At 41.3% G+C, this 21,757-nt stretch overlaps 1 protein-coding gene across 5 annotated transcripts in view; it reads left to right on the plus strand.

Annotated features, from left to right (window-relative positions):
* Positions 1 to 21,757, plus strand: part of AK8 (adenylate kinase 8) — a 66,778-nt gene that overhangs the window by 19,954 nt on the left and 25,067 nt on the right. For 4 of the 5 annotated variants that reach the window (XM_054284255.1, XM_054284256.1, XM_054284257.1 and 1 more), the window contains 5 exons: positions 652 to 723; positions 1,372 to 1,572; positions 4,741 to 4,872; positions 7,085 to 7,174; positions 20,547 to 20,688. In XM_054284255.1, the coding sequence (XP_054140230.1) occupies positions 652 to 723; positions 1,372 to 1,572; positions 4,741 to 4,872; positions 7,085 to 7,174; positions 20,547 to 20,688 (637 nt within the window). The remainder of the gene's footprint in view (positions 1 to 651; positions 724 to 1,371; positions 1,573 to 4,740; positions 4,873 to 7,084; positions 7,175 to 20,546; positions 20,689 to 21,757) is intronic. The other variant, XM_054284258.1, reaches the window with a different exon arrangement.

Consider the following 21,757-nt stretch of genomic DNA (forward strand, 5'->3'; position numbering starts at 1 on the left):
GTGTGTGAGTACCTTAATAGGGAGAAAAGTGCCTGAAAAAGCCATTTAATACAAAGAAGAAAGTCATAAAAAGAACTTGTTTGAAACCTGTAATCAAATGCACTGAAAATAGTAATTAAATTACAGTGTTTAACTGCAAGGATGATTAGCCAAAAGCAACCCAGGGAACTGACAGATTCTTCCTATTTTGATGCTTTCTAATCAAGTTTGAACACTTTTCTGTGAGGTTATATATTAAAAAAAAATCAGTTTCACTGGTCTCACCACCAAAGAACCTGGGTGAAAAGTAATGTTTGTGGTGTAGAAGAGAATCAGTCTCAAGTGTCAGTGGGAACTTCTGTCTGAGGCTCCGGAGACAATGTTTTATTGCTGCTGGTGATGTTTTTTGGATAGTGGGGACAGTTAGTGCCCATGGGTACTGGATTCATGGATATTTTATCCCACTGTATTGTTTAGTAGGTGAAGCAAAATTCTGATTAAAAGTGGAGTAAAATATTTGCAGGGAGAATGCTGGGAAATGAAATATGCTCGAGATAAATTCAGCCACCTTTGATATTAGGATACATCTGAACAGTTACAGGGAATAAAGCAAATTATTAACAAGAGCTACATTTTAAAATTTTTTTTCCTTTTTTCCTTTTTGTTGCCTAGTTATGCTCTATGCCCCAGACACTGTGCTGATTGAGAGGAGTGGTGGGAAAAGGCTGGATCCCCTCACACAAGGTGCAGTATTGTTTGTTCCTGACCTCCCCTGCACTCTGCAGTCTTGCTTGGTCTCAGAAATGTTGCAGTACTACTGATGGGGCTAAAATTTAAATGGGATCCCTTTAAGAACTAGCAGGAATTTGTAATTATAAATTTCAACTGTTTGGAAATGGTATTTGTTGACATTGCTTTATTTTTAGTGCCATTAAAATACAGGGAAGTAAAAAGCTCAGGATTGAGCCTGCAAAATGGACAGTACAGAATATTTAAAGGTTAGATCTCCATATGAGTTTATAATTTTGCTGTGCATGTCTCCTAGGTCCTGCTTTGTTTCTGAGGTGCAGGGATGCTTTTAGGGTAAATAAAATCATTTCCATTAGGTTAAATAAAAGCATTTCTATTAAACAAAATAAACTGTCAAATCCACTCAGCTCTGTATTGTCTGTTGAGTTTTATCATCAATCATCCATCACAAGATAAAATCCTGCCATTGCTCAATAAAAAAAAATCAGGATGGATGTTTTGAGGAGTGGAATTAAGAGGAACATTCTTAATTAGAGACCTGTTAATTCATGCTACTAGTTCTGAGGAGTGGAATTAGGAGGGACATTCTTAATTACAGATCTGTTAATTCATGCTCTTAGCTCCTAACCATGTTCCCTGTAGAGGTTTTCCACACAACCTTTGACTGGCCAAGTGACCCCCTGGTGCAGGAGAGGTTGGTGAAACCAGAAGATCTCTCTGAGCAGGAGGTGTCCAAGAAGCTGCTGGAATACCACAGAAACTTCCCTGAGATTTTCCACATCTACCAGAAGGTTCTGAAATCCATCAACGCAGACCAGCCCTCCGTGGATGTTCTCTCCCAGGGTAAATTTGTGCTTTGTGGGAAGGGGAGCAGGTCCTGTTTGAGGGCTGGTTCCTGGCTCTTAGAGTCCCTTTGTAGGATTAGGCAGCTCAGATGCTCCCAGCTGAGCTGTGCTCTCTCTACAGCAGCATTTGGGCTGTTCCTGGTGATTATTTTACTGGAGTAAGTGCAGATAACTGGAAATTCTCAGCTCCCAGCCCCACCAAGGAAGAGCTGAGTCAGCAGAGCAGATGTCACCATCATTTCTGTGAGTGTCTCTTCTAAAAGGGAGCCCTGTGGCTCAATTGTTCATCTCCCAAAGGGCCAGTACCTTCCAAAGTCTGAGAACAACAAGGAGGAGTAGTTCAAAGCCGGGAACATTTCATTGTTTAAAAGCTGTTTGTGCTGGGAGCTTTCCTGTTCATCAGTTCTTGTTTGCCTTTGCTTGGCTGTAATGCAATCTGACTTTTAATGTTGATCCTTCTAGAAGAGAATAAGGAAACTGCCAGAAAGACCAATTGATGTACTTTGTAGCTGTCAGTCTGCAGATGATCTCTTATATCCCAGTAATTTTGCATCTCAAAAAGGTCTTTTTTTTTAATAACAAGTGCTGCACTTTTAAGATAAACAAGTAGGAAGTTTATATTCTGAATTTCCACATTAATTACCTCTAAATTACTTAATTAAATTTAAAAGTTCATATCATCATTCATAAAGAATTCATGCCTTGAATTGTAAATAAAATGTGAGTGCCTGAATATTAATTATTATTAATTAATAATGTAGTGAGATAAATTGAAAACTGGAATGAAAAAAATCCTCTCTAGATCTTTTTTCTGCAGTGCATCAAGCAGCCAGATTTTTTTTAAAGAATAATTAGATGTGGAGACTGTCTAGGGGATCATTACTCCTAATTAACTTGGTTATTTACTGCAAATTAAGCATCATTTGTAAGCAGGGTGCTTTGCCTGTAATGTTTGTGCTTTTCAATACACTGGCTTGTGGAAAATGTTCAGAATAACTGGAGCACTGCTTGGGTAGCTGATTCTCAGGGTTCCATGCAGCAAACACTATTTTCTAGTAGGATTTTCCAGGGGTTTTGTTTAGATTTTTATTGCCCCAGCTATATTTTTTTAAAAAAAGAAGAACTCTCTCATAAAAATGAGCAGTATTGTGGGTTGTTTCACACAATTATAAAATGTTGTAAACTGAATTGCTGCTGCCCTGGTGTGGGAATGACACCCAGTGCAGTTGGGCAGTGCAGGATCCCAGCTCTGCAGGAAGGGATGGATCCAATCCCGTGGGGCTGCACCTTTAGTTTCTCCATATTTTAGGGCTGCTATGTAGAAATTTGAGTTTTTTTGAGGTGTTTCTTTATTAGAAAATATTTTCTAATCATACCAAAGCATCTAAGGGAGGGTTCCCTGAAAAATTGTTGGTACAGAGCAACGTTTTGACAATGGCTCCTAAAATCCTGATCCTCAGGGTGTTCCCCACCAATCCTTTTGTGCTTTTTAATATAGCTTATGACGCATACAAACACTCATGCTTAAGCTTGTCCTATTCCTGAACCTAAAATTCTTTTTTTATTACAAGGACTCTTTAGAGAGTCTTTTATTGGAACTGAAGATCTCACAAAAACTGAGAGAGGCTGCAGCTCATCTGGGCTCACTTTTAGGTGTACCCACTGCAATCCCAGGGGAATCAGAGCTTTGAAGATGTGTCCTTGCTGCTTTGGTCATGGCCAACCAGAAAGTTTAACTTTGGCATTGGACTGATCCCTGGAAAAGCCAAAAGATGTCACAAGTATGGCTTGGGCTGCTCCCTTCTCTGGCATTCTCAGCCATCAAATGGGCACAGCTCTGTCCAAATACAATCCAAATTTATCTTTTGTCTTCTTGGTGATCTCTCAGGTTCTCCTTTGGGTTTGTAACCAAGTCCAGGTCTCTGTAACGTGGCAGTGCTGATGATGCTTCACATGTCCCCTGGTCTTTCCAAACCTGCAGGTTGACCTCAAGGTGCTATTTCCTGCTTGAAGCAAAATTTAGGAGCATGGTGTCCAGCAAATGGGTGGAATCAGGCAGAGAAGCTCCCATTTTCTTTACAAGTTACACAAAAAGGATGGGTAAAAGAATAAAACATCCACACTCAGCTCTGTGTTGTCAAGGCTGAGCAGTGTCATGACACACTGTGCTACAAGTCTATAATATTGTAATTAGGAGTCTTAATCACACACAGCTGGATAAATGTCATTAATTTAACATCCCGAGTTTTTACGCTTAAATATTTGTTCAGAAACTGCAGAAAGTATTAAATGTAATTACAGCCCTCTATAATTTGCATGGTGAAATTGTAGCTATCAAGCAAAAATTACTTCTGCTAAAAACAACATGGTAAGAGAGCAATTATTAATTGAATCTGCTCTTTAAAATGATTTGACAGGCACTGATGAAAGACAGAGGAGTGTAATGATAGTGAGATGTCTGAAATTCCTCTCAGAGCAAATTGCTGACAGGACACTTTTATATCAGTGTCCTGATTTTGGGTGCAGAGTCTGGGTATTTCAGTGATAAAATAAACCATGATCAACATTTTTTTAAGAGAAGAGAGTAGTTTATCAGTTATTATATTTTTTTAAAGAAATGGGTTAATTTTTTGCCTTTAAGAAGAGACTAGTTAATGAATGATTATATTTTTTTTTTTTTTGGAAATAACTTAATTTTTGCCTTTGAGAGAGTAGCTAATAAATTATTATTTTTTTTTTTAAGAAATGGGTTAATTTTTTGCCTTTAAGAAGAGAGTAGTTAATGAATGATTATATTTATTTTTTTAAAGAAATGATAATATTTTGTGCATTTAAGAAAAGAGTAGTTTATCAATGATTATATTTTTTTTTTTGTAGAAATGGGTTAATTTTTTGCCTTTAAGAGAGTAGCTAATAAATTATTATATTTATTTTTTTAAGAAATGGGTTAATTTTTTGCCTTTAAGAGAGTAGCTAATAAATTATTATACTTTTTTTAAAGAAATGAGATAATTTTTTGCCTTTCAGAGAGTAGTCAATAAATGATTATATTTATTGTTTTTAGAAATGGGTTAATTTTTTGCCTTTAAGAGAGTAGCTAATAAATGATTATATTTATGTTTTTTATAGAAATGAGTTAATTTTTTGCCTTTCTCCCCTGTTGCAGTTCTTGCCTTTGTCCAAACCCGGCACCGTTCTGCCGCCCCCTTCACGCCCCGGATTCTCTTTTTTGGCCCCCCAGGCAGTGGGAAGAGCCTGCAGGCAGCACTAATAGCTCAGAAATATGATGTTGTCAACAGTAAGTTCTCAGTAAACATGCACTTTGCTCAATTCCCCCTTTCTCTCTTTTTGATCATTTATCTTTTGCTGTCTGTCCGTCTTTCTTGCTTATAAAATCTCTCTCTTTGTCCATTGCTGTGGATGTCAATTTTTTGAGAGAACTGAGAAGTATTTGAATGACGAAGTGTAAACCAAGTATATGTGCTGTGACAAAGCAGCTCTAAGGTTTTTTTTAGTCATCATTTCATCATTTTTTATACCTTTTACATCTGTATTTTTCTATTGTTAGACTCCTACAGCGCTCTGAATTCTTCTGTGGATCAGTGGATCATGAGGAATGATTTCAGTTTCATCTCTCTGACCAAAATTGGGGCACTTTTAAAATAGAATTCACTCTGAACTTTAGTGAGGTCTCCGCTCAAGTAATGTGTGAGAAAATGAAGGAATTAGTTAAAAGTGCATCATCTTTCTTCTGTAAAGGAAATAAAAAAAAATCTGCATGAGACTTGTTCAAGATTAGCATTTAAATGTTAAAAAGTTCTGTATATAAAAGTGCAGCTTGCTGATAGGATCAGTGCAATATTTTCCATGTTCTGTAGTGTCTTCTAATACTGGAGTGACCATAAATTATTTTAAACAAATGTCTGGTAGCTGTAAAATTTGCTGATTAGTCACATCATGTTAGTTAAGCAAAAGGCAGTTTTGATAGAATATTTCTGCTGCCAGTTATTCTGCCATTGCTGTATTTTAAAATATCATGTGAAAAACTAAATATTTGTAGATTTATTCAAAGCTATATTTTTATTAATTGTGTAATTAGCTTAAAGAAAACAAATCATGCTTGAATGTAAAAAAAAATTATTGTCCTTTTTAATTTTTTTCCAACTTTTTTTCTAAAACTGCAGGTTTCATAGTGTTCCATCTAGGTCAAAATTTGCATTTTTTTTCTAAAGTAACTACAATATGAGAGAGTTGCAGCTCTTCTTATTAAAAATCATTGCCAGTGCTTTACCCATATGTTGAATTTTATTTTAAGTGTTCTATAACCCAAATATTAGAAGAATTAAGTATTTAATACAGAGTTGGAATACCATAATTTTTCAGAATAATATTCAGCATACACTTAATTTCTATTAGGCCATTGGGCTTGAAGCTCAGGCTCAAAAATTTAAATCTATATTTAAATAGTCTCATGAATTGGATTGAATTTAGGTGTGTACTCATTAGGTGTCTTAAATTGGGGGCTGTGCGCTGAGTTTCTGTTGTGTTTTTTACACTATTTATTATGAATATGAATTTGCTTCTCCAGGACAACTGGTGACTGTTCAAATTGTCACTTAAACATTGAATTTCATCAGCTTTGTCCCAGGAGCACTGCTGGGATGTTCTCACTCCTGTTGGCCTGGCAGTGTGATTAACAGCAATAAACTGATTAAAGGGCTCCATCTTCTCCCATCAAAGGCAGGGCCTGTCAGTGCTATTGATTCCAGGGAAAAAGGAATCAATTTAGGATTATTAATTGAATAATCTCCAGGGGGACCTGTAGCAAATATTTTTACCAAAAGTAATTGGAGTTGTAACCAGGATTTCTGCTGCTGTGTGACCTCTCCATGTCTTGGTTCCCTCCCTCACCTGGGCAGCCAATGCCCTCCAAGGCCAAACCAGGAATGTTTCATGTATAGCTGTCCTGGCTCAGACCTGAAATCTGCATCTCCTGGAGTTCTGTGTGTGTTTGAAATCAATGATAATATTGCATTAGCACAGTTTTTTAAAATGTAATCCTTACATGATCATTAAATGATCCAGGGAGGCCCCTCCTGAGCTGAGCATTGTGCTGCACCTCCAGCAGAGTGGTTCAGATGCTGTTGAGCAGCTGGAACTTTATTCATTAATTACAAGTTTATAAAAAGTGAAAGCCACCAGCAATCCCTTGAGTTGTTATTTCAGAAATATATTTGATTAATGTCATTCTCTCCATTTTTAATATGTTCTTTGCCAAATATATTCTTTTTTTTTTCTTCATTCCATATCCTCACTCTCCTTGCTTTTCACTCTGCTTGGCCAAAAAAACCCAACAAAACCCTAACAACAAACTCAAAAAACATACAACTTTTATTTTATTCAGTGACCTTATTCCAGTATGCAGCTTCTGGGTTCTTTTCTTTGCTTTGCTTTGTTGCCTCCTTTTTAAAATTTAACCTTGTGTCTTTTTTGTTCTTCCTTCCTGTTAGTTTGCTGTGGGCAACTGCTAAAGGAAGCTGTTGCAGACAACACAAAACTTGGAGAACTCGTTAAGCCTTACATTGACAGTGGAGACCCAGGTAGGGCGCATTGTTGTCTCATTACATTGTAGTCACAAATTTGTAGCAAAAACCAAACTGTGAGTGAATTTTTGTTGGTCAGAATCCAATCAGAATAGCCTGAAAGTCAATTAATTCCATTTATTCCATGGGATTTGTAGGACTCCCTAACAGAAGTTTGATTTCTAAGGCGATTTTTATATCCTCAAAGCAAATATTCACCGTTCCAGCAAAATTCAGATTTCTTGTGCAGATTCTGAAATCTGAATTCCATATTTTAATCTCTAATTAAATTGAAATTAAAATTCTGGTATCAGTTCAAACTGTTTTTATAGCACACTATTGTGTCAAACTGCTTTCAAAGCACAATAATATTGTGTTTCATTTTACATTTGGATGTTGACTTTTAGAATGCTACCATAGCTTCCTCTGCTTTCATGTGAATATTTTAAACTTAAAATTTCTTTGTACTTCATTTCTATCAGCATTTTTGATTGTGGGAGGTGACAAATGTTGGGTATAATTTGCTTTTGGAAGGTTTTGCAGGGATTTCAGATAAATCATAAATACTGTGAGCTCCTGAGGGCAGCAGCTTAAACCTGTCTGTCTGTTACAGTTGTCCTGCTGTCTGTGTGTGGTGTTGGAAATCAGAGAATATCTGTAATTAAAGAGGAGAAATCACGTTGCAGGAGGGTGGAAGAATGTTTATTTTGCCAAATTGCAATGGCCTGGGAGAGGAACTTTCAGTGCTGTTCTGGCAACAGCCCAAATGGTTTCCAGTGGTACAAACACCAGGAGACAATTGTGCTGAAATGGGGAAATCTCAGTTAAACTTCAGTATTAATGGAATTTTGAGCAAAGCCCCCCAGAGCAAAGAGAAATCTTTGTTGTCCTTTATTTTCAGCAAAGAAATGTATTTGGTGAGGTGAAAAGCTTGAAAATCTCCTTTGTTTGTTGCACAATAGTTTAATTCTGAGACTGAATTAGTCAGTTCTGAAACATGAGCCTTTAAAATTAACTGAGGTTAAATCAAGGTTCCCTTGATAGCAAACCCAGAGATTCAGGACTTTTCCAAAAGATCTTTGGCAGCCTGCAGCTTTGGGAGTGCCATTTTATGTTTTACTTTATCAAGCCACAGGATAAAATATTTTAACTCTAAACTCCATCTGCAGTGCATGGATTGCATTTTTATCCCTAATTCAGTGACCAGCTCAGAGCACTTACAGCAGCACCACACTGCTGGGAGCTGCTCTGGGGCCATGGGAAGGGACAGCAGGAATCTCTGCAGGGGAAATTTGGGTCCTCTGGAATGGGCACAGAGATCTAGAGAGGATTTTCTGAGTTTGAGATACCCAGAATGGGGCATTTAACTCAAAAGGAGGAGATCTCAGATTATGGTGTGCAGTGGATCTGGGGTCTCCAGGTGTGGCAATAATTCCTTGCTTTTTGACCTGGATGTGGCTGGTTTTGAGTGCAGTTTAACTCTCACACAGAAATCCTTTCAAGCTCTAGCCCTGACTTTCCTGGTATCCATTAATTTCAGAATCTTGTGTGCATGCTGTAATTTCTGCTCTGGGAACTTCTCTGGAGCCATGGGAAGGGACAGCAGGAATCTCTGTAGAGGAAATTTGGGTCCTCTGGAATGGGCACAAAGATCTAGAGAGGATTTTCTCAGTTTGAGGTACCCAGAATGGGCATTTAACTCAAAGGCAGGAGATCTCAGAGTATGGCGTGCAGGGGATCTGAGGTCTCCAGGTGTGGCAATAATTCCTTCCTTTTTAACCTGGATGTGGCTGCTTTTGAGTGCAGTTTAACTCCCACATGGAGATCCTTTCAAGCTCTAGCCCTGACTTTCATGGTATCCCTTAATTTCAGAATCTTGTGTGCATGCTGTAATTTCTGCTCTGGGAGCTGCTCTGGGGCCATGGGCAATGCACAGCAGGAATCTCTGCAGCCTCACAGGGGAAATTTGGGTCCTCTGGAATGGGCACAGAGATCTAGAGAGGATTTTCTCAGTTTGAGGTACCCAGAATGGGCATTTAACTCAAAGGCAGGAGATCTCGGAGTATGGTGTGCAGTGATCTCCAGGTGTGCCCATAATTCCTTCCTGTGTGATCTGGTTTGACCTGGATGTGGTCAAACACATTTGAGTTTTGAGTTCAGTTTAACTCCCACACAGAAATCCTTTCAAGCTCTAGCCCTGAGTTTCATGGTATCCCTTAATTTCAGAATCTTGTGCGCCTGCTGTAATTTCACTGTCTGCTCATCTCTGTGGAGAGGAGCATTGTAAATACCTCACTCTCTAAATTTCAGTTATGGCTGAGATGGGACTTTGGATGATCTGTTTATTCCAAGAGAGCTCCTTTAAGAGCTTCCTTTACTAAAATGTTCTTTGTGTGTTTTATAAACTTCATCTTAACCATTAAAGTTCCTTAAAGGAGATGCATTCCCAGTAGAGTAAAATAATTGCACAGACCATAATTTTTAGCCAGTCCTAAAAATATGCACATCCTTAGTCCGAGGGAGCTGCTTTCATTTCAGGAAAATGAAATTGAAGTTGTAATTCCTTTCTTCCTCCAAATTAGAAATTATTTCAGATTTAGATGAATTTTTTTAATACAGCATGCACAGATAAAGCTGTACAATACTTCTGAATATTAATAAGGATCATAACTATATTTTTGTGCATTATGCTAAAAATTCTCCCTTAGATTTGCTGATATGCACATATATATTTTATTTGGTGGGACACAGCACAAAATTAAGGGCTGAATAAAGATAAATATCATCCAGCAAAAGCAGAAATAATAAGTTCTGTCATTTTGCTAATCCTCCTCTCCCAGGGATAACAAAGAATGAATTTACATTAGTAAACACTAACAAGAATTCATTACTGCCCTCACAAGAGGCTTGGAGAAAATGGAATAACACAGGGTACTGAAGAGGAAAGGTGGGCAAAGAATCTTTGCATCTTTGCTCTCTTGCTGCAGCCCAGGTTAAAACACGGGGAAAATTCTCCTGCTATGATTGACTATTGATAGTTTCCAGCAAACATCACTTGCAAAAACTCAGTGTAGCCAATAGCAGACAGTGCTGGAAGTGGAAAAGCAATTAGAACTTCAACCTTTCCATTGGATTTGTGGTTGTTGAGAGGCTCAGCTGTTCCTGTGGGTTGGGAACCATGGAAGTGACATCCCACAGAGCAGGGGAACCAAAGGCAGAGCAGGGAAAATGTTGTTCTCAAATCATTACGTGTCAAAACGAAAGCAGTGCCATAAAATCTTGAGGACATGCCTCATATATTCTTAAAACGCTGCCCCAGGGGACCGATCCCAGTGTGTTTCCCTTCTTGTGGACAGCACTGATTGCATACAATTAGTCATTTAAAATGTGCCAGCAGGGCGTGGTGTGGGGCTGTAAGGAGGCTCAAAGCCCTGCCTGCTCAGAGCCCACTCATTATTGAGTTTTGGAGGCTGCCCAGTGCCCGTTCTGCCCCAGTTCTGCTTGGCTAACCCAGATTCTTCATGGCTTTAGCATCCATCCACATTTTCCTATACTGCTGCTTCATGTTTACACTATGTATTTCAGGAACTGCCCAGACAATTCTGTTATTCACCCCAAAAGGCAACCCAGTATTCCCATTGTCAGTGTTTTCTAATGTTGGCTGTCTCATGAAGACCTTTAAAATCCTCATTTTTGTGTTTGGTGATTTATTTTGCCTAATGAAGGCAGCATAGATATTTTTGAGCCCATTAATTTTTTAATTCCCAGGACACTCTAGTCTACAGTAGGTGCACACTAGATATTGAAAAATGCATTTCTGGGGATAAGTTCAGTAACCTGACAGCTTTCTGCCTGTCATAAACACTGAGCTGTGCTTTGGACAACCAGTCTGAAATGCAGAGACTGTTCCTTTAGGAAGTTGTGGTTTCATGGGTACTGAGTAGATATTATTAAGTATATCCTGGGCAGAAAATCACCAACATTGGAGTATAAGCCAAATCTTCTGGTCCCTAACTCCAGTTAGATTAACTCTTGGTCAATAATGCTAAATTCAGCACTCACCATTTGCTTGGGCAGCCTGGGAAGAAATGGAGTAAGAGGTGAGTGCAGTGGCCAAACCCTCCCACAGGCAGCAAGACAAGTGCCATAAATTGATTTATTTGGTTTGATTCCTTCTGAAATGTTCTGAGGAAGCAGTTCCATAGACTTGGCCCTCCCCTGGACAGATGAGACCTGAAAGAAACCTTCAAACAGAATTCCTGTCCTCAGGTTGCTCCAGTTCTGAGGAGGGCTGGACGTGTCTCACTGAAAACATGGACAAACATTAATTAAAAGTTCCATCTGCATGATCTTTGATCACCATCTTAAAGATGTCTGTCAGAATTTGATACCCTGGGAGAACAAAAAAAAAAAAAAAGCAGGAATTATTTTTGATTTCCCCACCTAAATGCCCCTGGTGTTTGCATTGTATTAATGAAAGGACAAGCAGAAGCATTTTGGGGGCATCACAAAGATAAGGAAGGCCATCAGTCAGTTGAAATCTGCATGTCATTCTGTCCAGTTTTTGTGATGAAATAGCATGGAGTGATCACTGCTAATTAATATATCTGTTTGTGAGGCTGGAATAAATAGAGCCAAGAAAACTGAGATGACAGGAAAGCAGAATGAAGGAAAAAAACACTCCCAAACCAGTAAAATTCTGCTTTTCAACTGGGAGAACTGCTATTAGTTTGGGTGATTGGTTTTTTTCCCACCAAAATGAAGATTCAGGAGGTAAGAGAACTGATCCATGGAACACACACAACATTGCACTGTTTGCAGCCTGTTAGAGTTGAACACACACAATCTGTGTTGGTTTTTTCCTCTCCCTTTTTCTGTATTTTTTTTTTTTAAGTTGTAATATCTGAAGCTGTCCCCAATGGCAGTCTGCACGTAGGGGGTAAAATCTGGAATTCCCTAATTTCTCCTGTTTTCTAATAAAAACCATTACTTGTACAAACACAGATCTCCCCTGATTTTAAATTGCAGTGGTTTTAAAGGGGTGCTTTTTGGTGCAGCCTCTGAAAGTTGGGGGTCCCCTGGCGATTGTGATCACAGTCTCACTGAAAACACTTTGCTCTGTTGAGGGTGGGTTTGTTTTTTGGTTTTATTTCATTTTTATTTTGACATCAAATTAATATTCTCATCACTGAGCCCGAAACACAGATTTGACAATAGAGCAGCTCCTCTTTGTTAAAAACTCGCCGAGACTTCCCGAGTTGAAAGGACGAGTAAATCTTGATATCTGAGGGGGTAAGCTCAGTTTTTATTTCTTGTTTTTTTATAAGAGTGCTGTACTGGAGAGCTGCAAGCTGTCTGAACATTGCACAGACCCTTTGGGAGCTCCATTGGTTTTCAGCAAGCCTTTGCATGCCGTGTGTTTGTACTGGCTGAAGACAGCGCATGGCTCTCTAAATAATTTACAAGTTGATTAATAGACTCACATGGGTATAATTAGAAGAGGGAGAGACAGCAGCTCCAGTAACGGGTACAGTGCTTGGGGGAACTGGAGACTTTATTTTTTTTAAAGAAACTTTCTAGGGTGCTGGGCGTTTGAAGATAAGTTGGGAAGAGCTCAGTGCCTCTTCTCTTTTGAAGTGGAAATAGGACAGTTTGAATCCGTCGAGTTTAATTTTTCACAAGCTTTAGGGGCCCTGCAGTGCAACTCCCTTTTTATTATTGAAAAAACTCTCCATTTTTCTTTCATTTTTCACACACACACACATACACACACAGAGTCCAAACAGGAGCTAATAAACAAATCGATTTCCTACTTTATTTAAGTTAGTTTTACAGCAATTCTGTAGCTCCCCTAAATGTGCAACTTGCTCACAAATAAACTGTGTAAAGTTACAGAGATATTTATGAATACACCACGCTTTAATTTATGCATTTTTAAGAAACCTTCACCTCTGTTTGACAATGCTTTTGAAGTAGCTCCGTTTTTCAAGTCAAACTTTTGACTTTTCCTCTGGGACTGCTACAAAGGTTTTTTTATGGAAAATAGGTAGCAGTCTTTTTTCCTACTAGGAGAAAATTGGTGGTCAAGAGAACATAATAAATTTTTTTTTTTTATTTTCTCTTTTAGGTGGCCATATTTTTATATGAGATGCAAGGTTGTAGAACAGAAAGTTCTAAATGCAGACATATAGGCAGTAGGTTGTAATTTTCTTCCCTGAATTTTACTTTTTCATGTGTTGAATCACTGCAAGATGATAAATCAGAATTCCCTTTTCTTTTATTTGAAAATCTGGAATATATTTTTCTTTATTCCACAATCCAGTCTGGCAGATACTCAGGACTGGAGTGAGCCTTGATCTACGAAGATATTTTTAAAGGCCACCCCACCTAGGAGTAAAAACAAAGCAACCAAAAAAATCCACCCCAAAAAGCCAATCCTGGAAGCCAGATCGGGCAAAATAAATGTGATTTGATTAAAGAGAGGAGTGCAGTTGTTTTCTGGAGCAATTGTGATAATCAGTCAGTTCATGGATATGGCCCATATAAAATGGTTTTGCAGTGGTGTTCACCATTCCTGCTGTTGCTGGAGGATCAATATTCCAATATTTGTGCCACAAACCCTCATGGATTTGAGTGAAGATGTGGCCCTTGGCCATTTGGGGCCTCGTGGTTGTCAGGGGCATTTAAACAGCAAAGTGCAATATAAATGTGAAGTATTAATCTTTTATATTTATATTGATCTTCACTGCTGACAGTTATCTTTTAAAATTTAGGGAAGTGGAGGTTCCTTTCCTTTCCTTGCAGCACTGTCCCCTCACCAAAGGGCTGCTAACCTGAATTCTGGGTGGTTTTGAGTTTGGGATGGAGATTTCATAGGATTCTTTATACAAAAGCCAGAAGGAAAAGCACATTGCATGTTGTCAGCATGCCCCCTATTTTGGGGTTTAACATAAAATTCTGGGTTTGGCTCTGTTTCACAGGGTGTGATACAAACATAACCAGGCTGCTGCATGAAACAGCCTGACAAGGGAAACACAAAACAGCTTTTGTGCATCCTTTAATATTTTTAAATGTCCTTTTAATGTGGTTGGGAGGTGTCAGGAGAATGTGGGACAGCACAGGGCAGGATCCATCCCAGCCTGGGGCTCTGGAGCAGGAGCTGGCAGGGATGAGGAGCCCCTTCGGGAGCACCCCATCCCTTCTCATCCCACGGGAAGCAGGGTTTGGTGTAAAAACCACACCAAACCCTGCTTTTCACCAATTTATTCCTTCTTTTAAATATTATTACAGTCAAGAAGGGTTTGTAGGTCAAATTCTGCGCTGTGTTGCTCAGCAGAGCTGAGCTTTTAGAAATAAGGAGGAAATGGGAACTTGGTTGATAATGGAAATGAGGAGTCCAGTGGGTTTGAAGTGTAGCTGTTCTCTGTCCAGCTGTAGTCTCTCTGTAAAAACAAAAGGAAAAGAAATACAAATATCCATTTATGATTATATCTGATCCATAATTTGGGATTGTACCTGCTTTAAAAATAGTATCATTTCCACTTTAACACAGCTAATTCCTATTTTAAATGACCAAAAACCTAAAAAATCAAAAATAAATCAAGGAAAGACTGGTTCTAATATATGCTAACAAGCAAAAATATGTTAGAGGCGGAAATTAAATATTTTACCACATTATTTGTTTTGCTGTATTAAAAGAATGACTCCGATTCTTGCCGAAGCCCTTCTCAGCAGTGTCAAAGGAGCGAGTGAGAGGGGATTTGTGTAGGGACGGTCCCTGGGATGGATCGATCACCGCGGTGCGAACCCGCGCCGGTGCCAGTGTTTGCTGTCCCTTCTTCGAACCGACAGAACCGGAGATGCTTTCAGTGATTCCGTGCCAGCCCGGTGCTGCCGGAGCTCCAGGAGGTCTCGGCAGAGTCCGGAGCGGGCGCTTTTCCCCCGAATTCCCGATTTTTTCCCGACATTTTGGCGGCGCCGCGGCCGCTGCTGCCCGCGGGGCGGGACCGGCTGCGCTGCCCGCCGTGACCGCGCGGTGGCGACAGAGAACAGACAACGGGCCGGGCCCAGCGGGGCTGAGGGAGCGGGACCGGCCCGGGACAGCACCGGGAACATCCCGGGCCGTGCGGGGCTGGGAGAGCGGGGCCGGCCCGGAACAGCACCGGGAACATCCCGGGATCATCCCGGGCCGTGCGGGGCTGAGAGCGGGACCGGCCCGGGACGGCCCCAGGACAGCACCGGGAACATCTCGGGCCGTGCGGGGCTGGAAGAGCGGGACCGGCCCGGGACAGCACCGGGACCATCCTGGGACCACCGGGACCATGCTGGGACCGTCCCGGGACCATCCTTGGGAGCACCGGGACGACCCCGGCACCACCGGGATCCTGCGGGACTAAGAGCACCGGGACCATCCTGGGACCACCGGGATCATCCCGGGACTGTGGGGCTGAGAGCCCCGGGATCATTCCGAGACAACCGGGATCCTGCGGGGCTGAGACGCCCGGGATCCTGCGGGACCGTGGGGCTGAGACCTCCGGGACTTCCCCAGGATCATCCTGGGACCACCGGGATCCTGCAGGGCTGAGACCCCCGGGACCACCGGGACCATCCCGGGATCTTGCGGGGCTGAGACCCCCGGGACCCTCCGGGACCCCGCTGGGTGTGGGGCCGGAGCCCCCCTGTTCTCTGAGGACCCTGGGGTTGGTGGGCTCGGAGCCTCCCGACATTTCCCCCCGATCCCCTCTCCGACCCCAGCCAGTCTAACCCGGTGTTCTCCTGCCGGTGCCGCTGCAGCGCTCCCGGCCCGGTGCTCGCCGTTAGTGACGGTACCGGGGCCGGCTGCGCGCAGCCCTGCCCGGCCTCACCCGCCGAGGATCAGCCGAAATTATCGATCAGCCCACGCCATGGTAAATCACTGCAAAATCACTCTCAAACACATTAAAAACCAATTTATACAGTCTCAATCGATGCCATCTCTGAGCGCCTTTATGTGGGCAAGGAAACAGAGTAGGAAAAGGCAATTACTCATTGTGAATCATCCAGAGTTTCTAGAGCAATAAAATAAGGGAATTTCATGCTTTGCTAAATTTGGGGTTTTGTGGACAATTCAGGAAAGTAGCATTTGGCAGTAGTAGCTTGTACTCAGGACAAGATGTTACCTGTCAACTACTGGGATCGAGCCTCAGGCATCTGAATTAGCTGTGAAAGTCTTCAGACCTTGCTAAAAATAATCTCTATAAGCAGAATAAAGCATAGATGGACAGTATTGTCAAAAGGACCTTTTAGAGCACAAAGCTGACAGAATTTGGATCTGTAAATTCATTTATGCTGTACTTAGAACCGAGATTTTATAGGTTTGGAGAAGTGAGTTGATACCCTTCAAAAGTCTGTTTTAAAGGGAAATACACGGAGGAGGTATCAATTTAAATATGATAATTGTATAGCTCGGAGCACTGACAGCATTGAAGTTATTGGAGAATAGTGCCCTGTAATCTCTCAAGTGGTGTTTTCCCCCTTTCAGGCTGTGCCTTTAATGTTCTATTACTTTTGTCTGGAGCAGGTGGTGTGATTTTGTAACTGATTGCCTGATTTTGTAACTGATTGCCTGATCCTGGTTCCTGTTAGTCCTGCAGATCCACGGGTTGGGGAAGAGCTAATGTGAGCTTCAGGAGGATGTACCTCTCATGAGAAGCACCTGAAAAAAATCTGCCTTTTACCTGTGAAAACCTTTGAAGCTCTGAGCAGTAAATTTATTTTTTAAATGTTCTGCTGGAAGGTGCTGATTTACAGCCCTGGAGATGGAAAATCTCTGGGTGTCCACGCAGCAGCTCCAGCACGAGCAGCAGCACTTTAAACCTTGTCCCCTGCCTGATCAAACCCCTGAAATGATTAAATCACTTCTCAGATCCACAGCTGCCAATTCAGGGGTGTAGCATTGATCATTAACGTGGTGAAACAGGCTGGGAGATAAAGGAGACAGGGTGTGGGTTGGGGCAGGCACAGACAAATTACATTTCCATTTAGAGTTGATTTCCATCATTCTGCTGCTCCCTATGCCTGGGGTTTGCTGTGGTCCTCAGCTGTGCTGATGCTCTCAGGAGTCACTGCAGCTCAGTATCTCTGCAGCTTTGCTTCTGAGGGGTGAGTTTTACTCCTGTGCCTCGATTTCTCTCTTTAATAGATATGTGCTCCCACCTTACCTAGTCTGGATATCTCCTTGCAGCAGCACATTGTAATTTTTACAAGAAACTTACCTTTGGACTTCTCTAATGATAAAGTAAAATCTCTCTCGAGTCTCATTCCCCCAACTTTCAGAGTTGGAAACTCACACAAGCTTATGTTGAAAAGGAATTGATTATTCAATGCTCTTGTGCTTCATAATCTCCTTAAAACATGTAGATTGACTGTCTCGTCAGGAAATCTCTATATTTCACTTTGCTATATGCCCATTGGGTTATGTGCTTAAGACCAGGAGACCTCTGGCTAGTTCCTCACAGGCTGTGTGCCCCTCCAATTACAGGTTATTAATTTGCCTTGCATTCCAGAGACAGTTCCACATGAGTGAAAAGGAATTCTGTGCTGCAGAATTCTTCATTACCTACTCTGTCTGCACTACAAAATAAGAATAATACTGATTTTTTTTTTTCTCTCTCTCTCTCTCTTATTTTTTTTTTTCCTTCCCTCTGGTCTGTGGAAGATGTTTTACAGTTTTAATGCAGCTGTTTTAAGTGTGACTGTTCCTGTTCAAGGGCAGCTGATGTACTTTGTAATGCCACCAAGCAGCCAACAAGCTCTGTTCCCCCATTGTGTTGAAGTGATAGGTATGTTTGCTAATCAAGAGGAGAGCAGAGCTTGCTGTCTGACTTGTTTATGTTTTATTTCTCACCATCAAGCTTTAGAGGGAGGCGCAGAAAATATGTAAGCATCTATATTATTCAGTGATGTATATGTGCACATGGTGCTGCTGATGTCTTGCAGTCACTCCTGGCTGAAGGGAGGGATGTGCCCAGCATCCCTCAGAGCACCCCAAACCTGGCTTGTCGTCAGATAAAATATTAATTTCTTGTCTCTGCATCTCAGGTTTTTACACCTCTCGTGTGATTGCTTCAGTTTTGTTCCAAAGTAGGGACCACAGAGGAGGATTTTGGTCATCAGGGTTCACAGGAGGTCTGTGGGAAGTGCTCACACCCAGGAGATGCCCCAGGTTCCCACCACAATTTCTGTTTAATTTCCTCCTAGGCCGTTTCTCCTTCCCACGCGGAGGGTGGAAGCAATGTGGAACTGGGGGATCTGCAGGGAGCTCAGCAGCACAGGAGCTTTCTTTCCATCTTTCTGTGCCTTTCCTGGGCCTTCCAGCCCTGATCCCTGCTCAGGGATGTCAACCCTGCCAGAATCCCGCTGCAGTTTCACTCATGGGTTTGTGGGTTTTATTCCAATTCCTTGCAAAACTGCTTTCAGCATTCTGAAATGAAAAAATAAAATCGTGTCAGCTGGCATCTCTGCAAATCCATGTCAATGATTCCGGCAGGAATTGTCATAAATAACACACAAGAAGAAAGTTTAGTGCTGCAGCCAGAAATTCTGGACTATGGGAAAATTCCACTGCTCTTTGTATGGAATGCATTTTTGGGAAAGAGAAAATTTGGGTTTGTTTTTCTTTATTCCTGCTAGGATGTGTTGGGTTTGTGTTAATTCTTGTAAGCTGGAGGGTGGGGAGACAACTGCCCTGGAAAAAGCACTGAAATTCTCCTGCTCTCCCTGCCATGCCTGCCTGCAGCTCAGTCTTGGATAGAGAAGAAGCTTCCATCTGATAAAATTCCTCCCTGCTGCTGTGCTATTGTTGCAGTTAATTTTATGAATCCCATTTTTAACAGAATACCCAGTTTTCGCATTGTCATTTTGCTCTTTGTCAAGTGTGTGGGTTTATTCCATTCCTTTTTTTTCCCCCTTCCTTTTAGCAGATGGAGAATATTACTCTCTTTAACTTGTTCTTTTATAATGTGAAGTGGATATCCTCAATTAATACACTAATCTGTTTCCTAATTAATTCCCTGTGGTTTTCCTCTCTTTTTGCTGGTACATTGAATCCTGAGTGCAGTTCTGTAAACTCAGTAATTTGATTATTTAAAGGAGAAGCCACGAATTTCATGGTAGAGGCAACAGTGTTAAATTCCAGGAGCAAATGGATTCTATCATTGCAGTTTAAAACCTGCTTGTTCCCAGGGTGGAACTGTGCACTGCTAATAATTCACTCTGCTAAAATCCAGGCAGATTGCTGTCAGCTTGTCCTGAAGAGAAGTGCAGTGCTGGAAATCTGACACATACACTCTCCTACAAGCACTTGTTGTTGTATTTTTGTATGCAGATGTGATGGCAGGGTGAGCATCAAAACATCAACCTGCCACGAAGGGGATTTATGTAGTGATTTCTCTCTTGTTTTCAGTGGAGGCATTGCTGTATCAGACAGATAAAGGGAAGGGGCTCTCCTGTGCTTGGGAATTGGTTTGGCTGCTGCTTTAGGGAGCAGCTTCAGGTGATTTTGCTGTCCTTTCTTTGGGGTGATTGGACACTGAGCCCAAGACATGGCAGCAATCACTGGAAAATCTAAAGTCACTCTCATTGAACTTAATAATTTAATTCTTCACACACCCACTCCTCCCCAAAAAAAAAAAAACAAAGGAAAAAACCCCCAAATTTTAAGTATCTTAATAGAAGTATTTTACTTTATAAAGACTCTAGTGCAGGATACTTCCTTACCACTGTGCCCCACTAAATAGAATTTTAAAAGCTCCACAGTAGTTGCAATCCCAGTAAGAATCTTGCTGGTGTTCTCTCTTGCCCTAAAGAAAAATAATAGTAGAGGAAAAAGAGCTTTTAGCTCTAAAATTAGGGGTTCATGTAGTAGTTAAGGTTGTTGAAATTAATTATGAAAATTATTTTCAGCTGTAAGATCTTCAAGCCTTTGGGTAAATTGGAGCAGTAGCACACACAGACTGTTGTGGCAGAACCAATATCACCTGCAGAGCTCCATCCAGAATGCTCAGAAATTCCTTTCCTGCCTCAGGATTTCTTTTCCACAGCTCAGGTCATTGTTTTTGCATTTTGATAAGATTGTGTCACACACATCACTGTGCCACCTGCCCAGTGTGGCTGAGAGGAAAAAGGACATTACAAAATTATGTGGGCACCAGGTTTTACCAATGCTTTGGTCCTCACCCTTGTGAGTTTGGGGCTTCCATGACAACAAACATGCAGAATCCAACAATTCCCAATGCCAGTCAGTCCTGAATGGGATTAACTGTTTGGTTTGGCTCCAGAAGGGCTTATGAGCATCGTCCTTCATTGCAGGCTCAGCACACAGAATAAATGTCACCTTTTTCCTCCTCTGCAGTGCCAAACAACCTGGTCCTGAAGCTGCTGACAGAGCGCCTGAGCTCCCTGGACTGCCTGAGCCGTGGCTGGGTGCTCTCAGGCTTCCCCAGGGACGTGGAGCAGGGGGAGCAGCTGCAGAAAGCACAGATCAACCCCAACAGGTGAGGCAGAAACCCACCCATCCAAGGGTTGCTTGTGGAAAGATGCAGATCTTTGTGGATGTGGTTTGTGCTGCTGCATCTCAGTTTTGGTTTTCTTAGCAAGGAAAAGGGGTCCTGCTCCGGGAGAGGAGGAAATAAAGCCTGGCCTGACAAATGCTCCAGATGGCCAAACTGTGGGAGAGAGAAGAGGTTTGTTGTTCTGGTTATTTGTTTGAGTTGCCTCTAAAGCCAAACCATAAGAAATGGATTAAAGTTTGGATTATAAGAGAAGATGTATTTTATTTGCAGCGACGGGGGGGGGAATCTATATCTTCTTTCTTCAGCATTGACATAATACCATGGAAATATATTGGTATTGCAAGGAGCTCATTATGAGACTTTTGGGTTTTGTGAAATAATTAAAAACAACATGAGAATTACATTTTATTTGAGCTATAATGAATTGTTCAGAAATGTAATATGAGAGACATCAGCATCCAACGAGAACTGTTACGAGTGCCAAGCAAATAAAATAGAGTTACTTTCCACAGCTGGTCCAAAGGTGGTGAGGATTTAAAGTGCTGGTGCACTCATCAGAGCTGAGAGGCTTTTCCATTCCATTCCATTCTGTCTATCCCACTGCCTGGCACAGTGGCCATTCCAAAGGCAAACATTGGAAATTTGTGATTTTTCTGTACCAAGGAAGATGTTCTTATCTGAAATGTAGTGGTAGGAGAGGTGCATTTCCCACATCAGTGTTTAATTTGGCAAAGTTACTTTTCCTGTGTGATTTTCCTGGATTCCCTCCTGTACAGGGGGAGGAGAAGGATGGAAAAGGTTGGGAGTGAGTAAAGAGAGAATAGAGGGGAGTGCAGAGTGAGGGAGCTCTGCATCCATCAAGGTTTGATAAGGAAAATGTGTGAAAACAGCAGTAACTTTATTTGTCCAAAGTAAGACTTTGTGCACCTTAAACAGGAATCAATTGCATGGAAAAAAAATGGAGACAGAACCTCCAAACTTGTGTTGGATTCAGTGAAACATAATTTCAAAGTAAGACTTTGTGCACCTTAAATGGGAATCAATTGCATGG

The sequence above is a fragment of the Melozone crissalis genome, unplaced genomic scaffold (genome assembly GCF_028551555.1).
Source record: "Melozone crissalis strain CALT ecotype California unplaced genomic scaffold, PUWL_Pcris_2 ptg000041l_1, whole genome shotgun sequence".
NCBI lineage: Eukaryota > Metazoa > Chordata > Aves > Passeriformes > Passerellidae > Melozone > Melozone crissalis.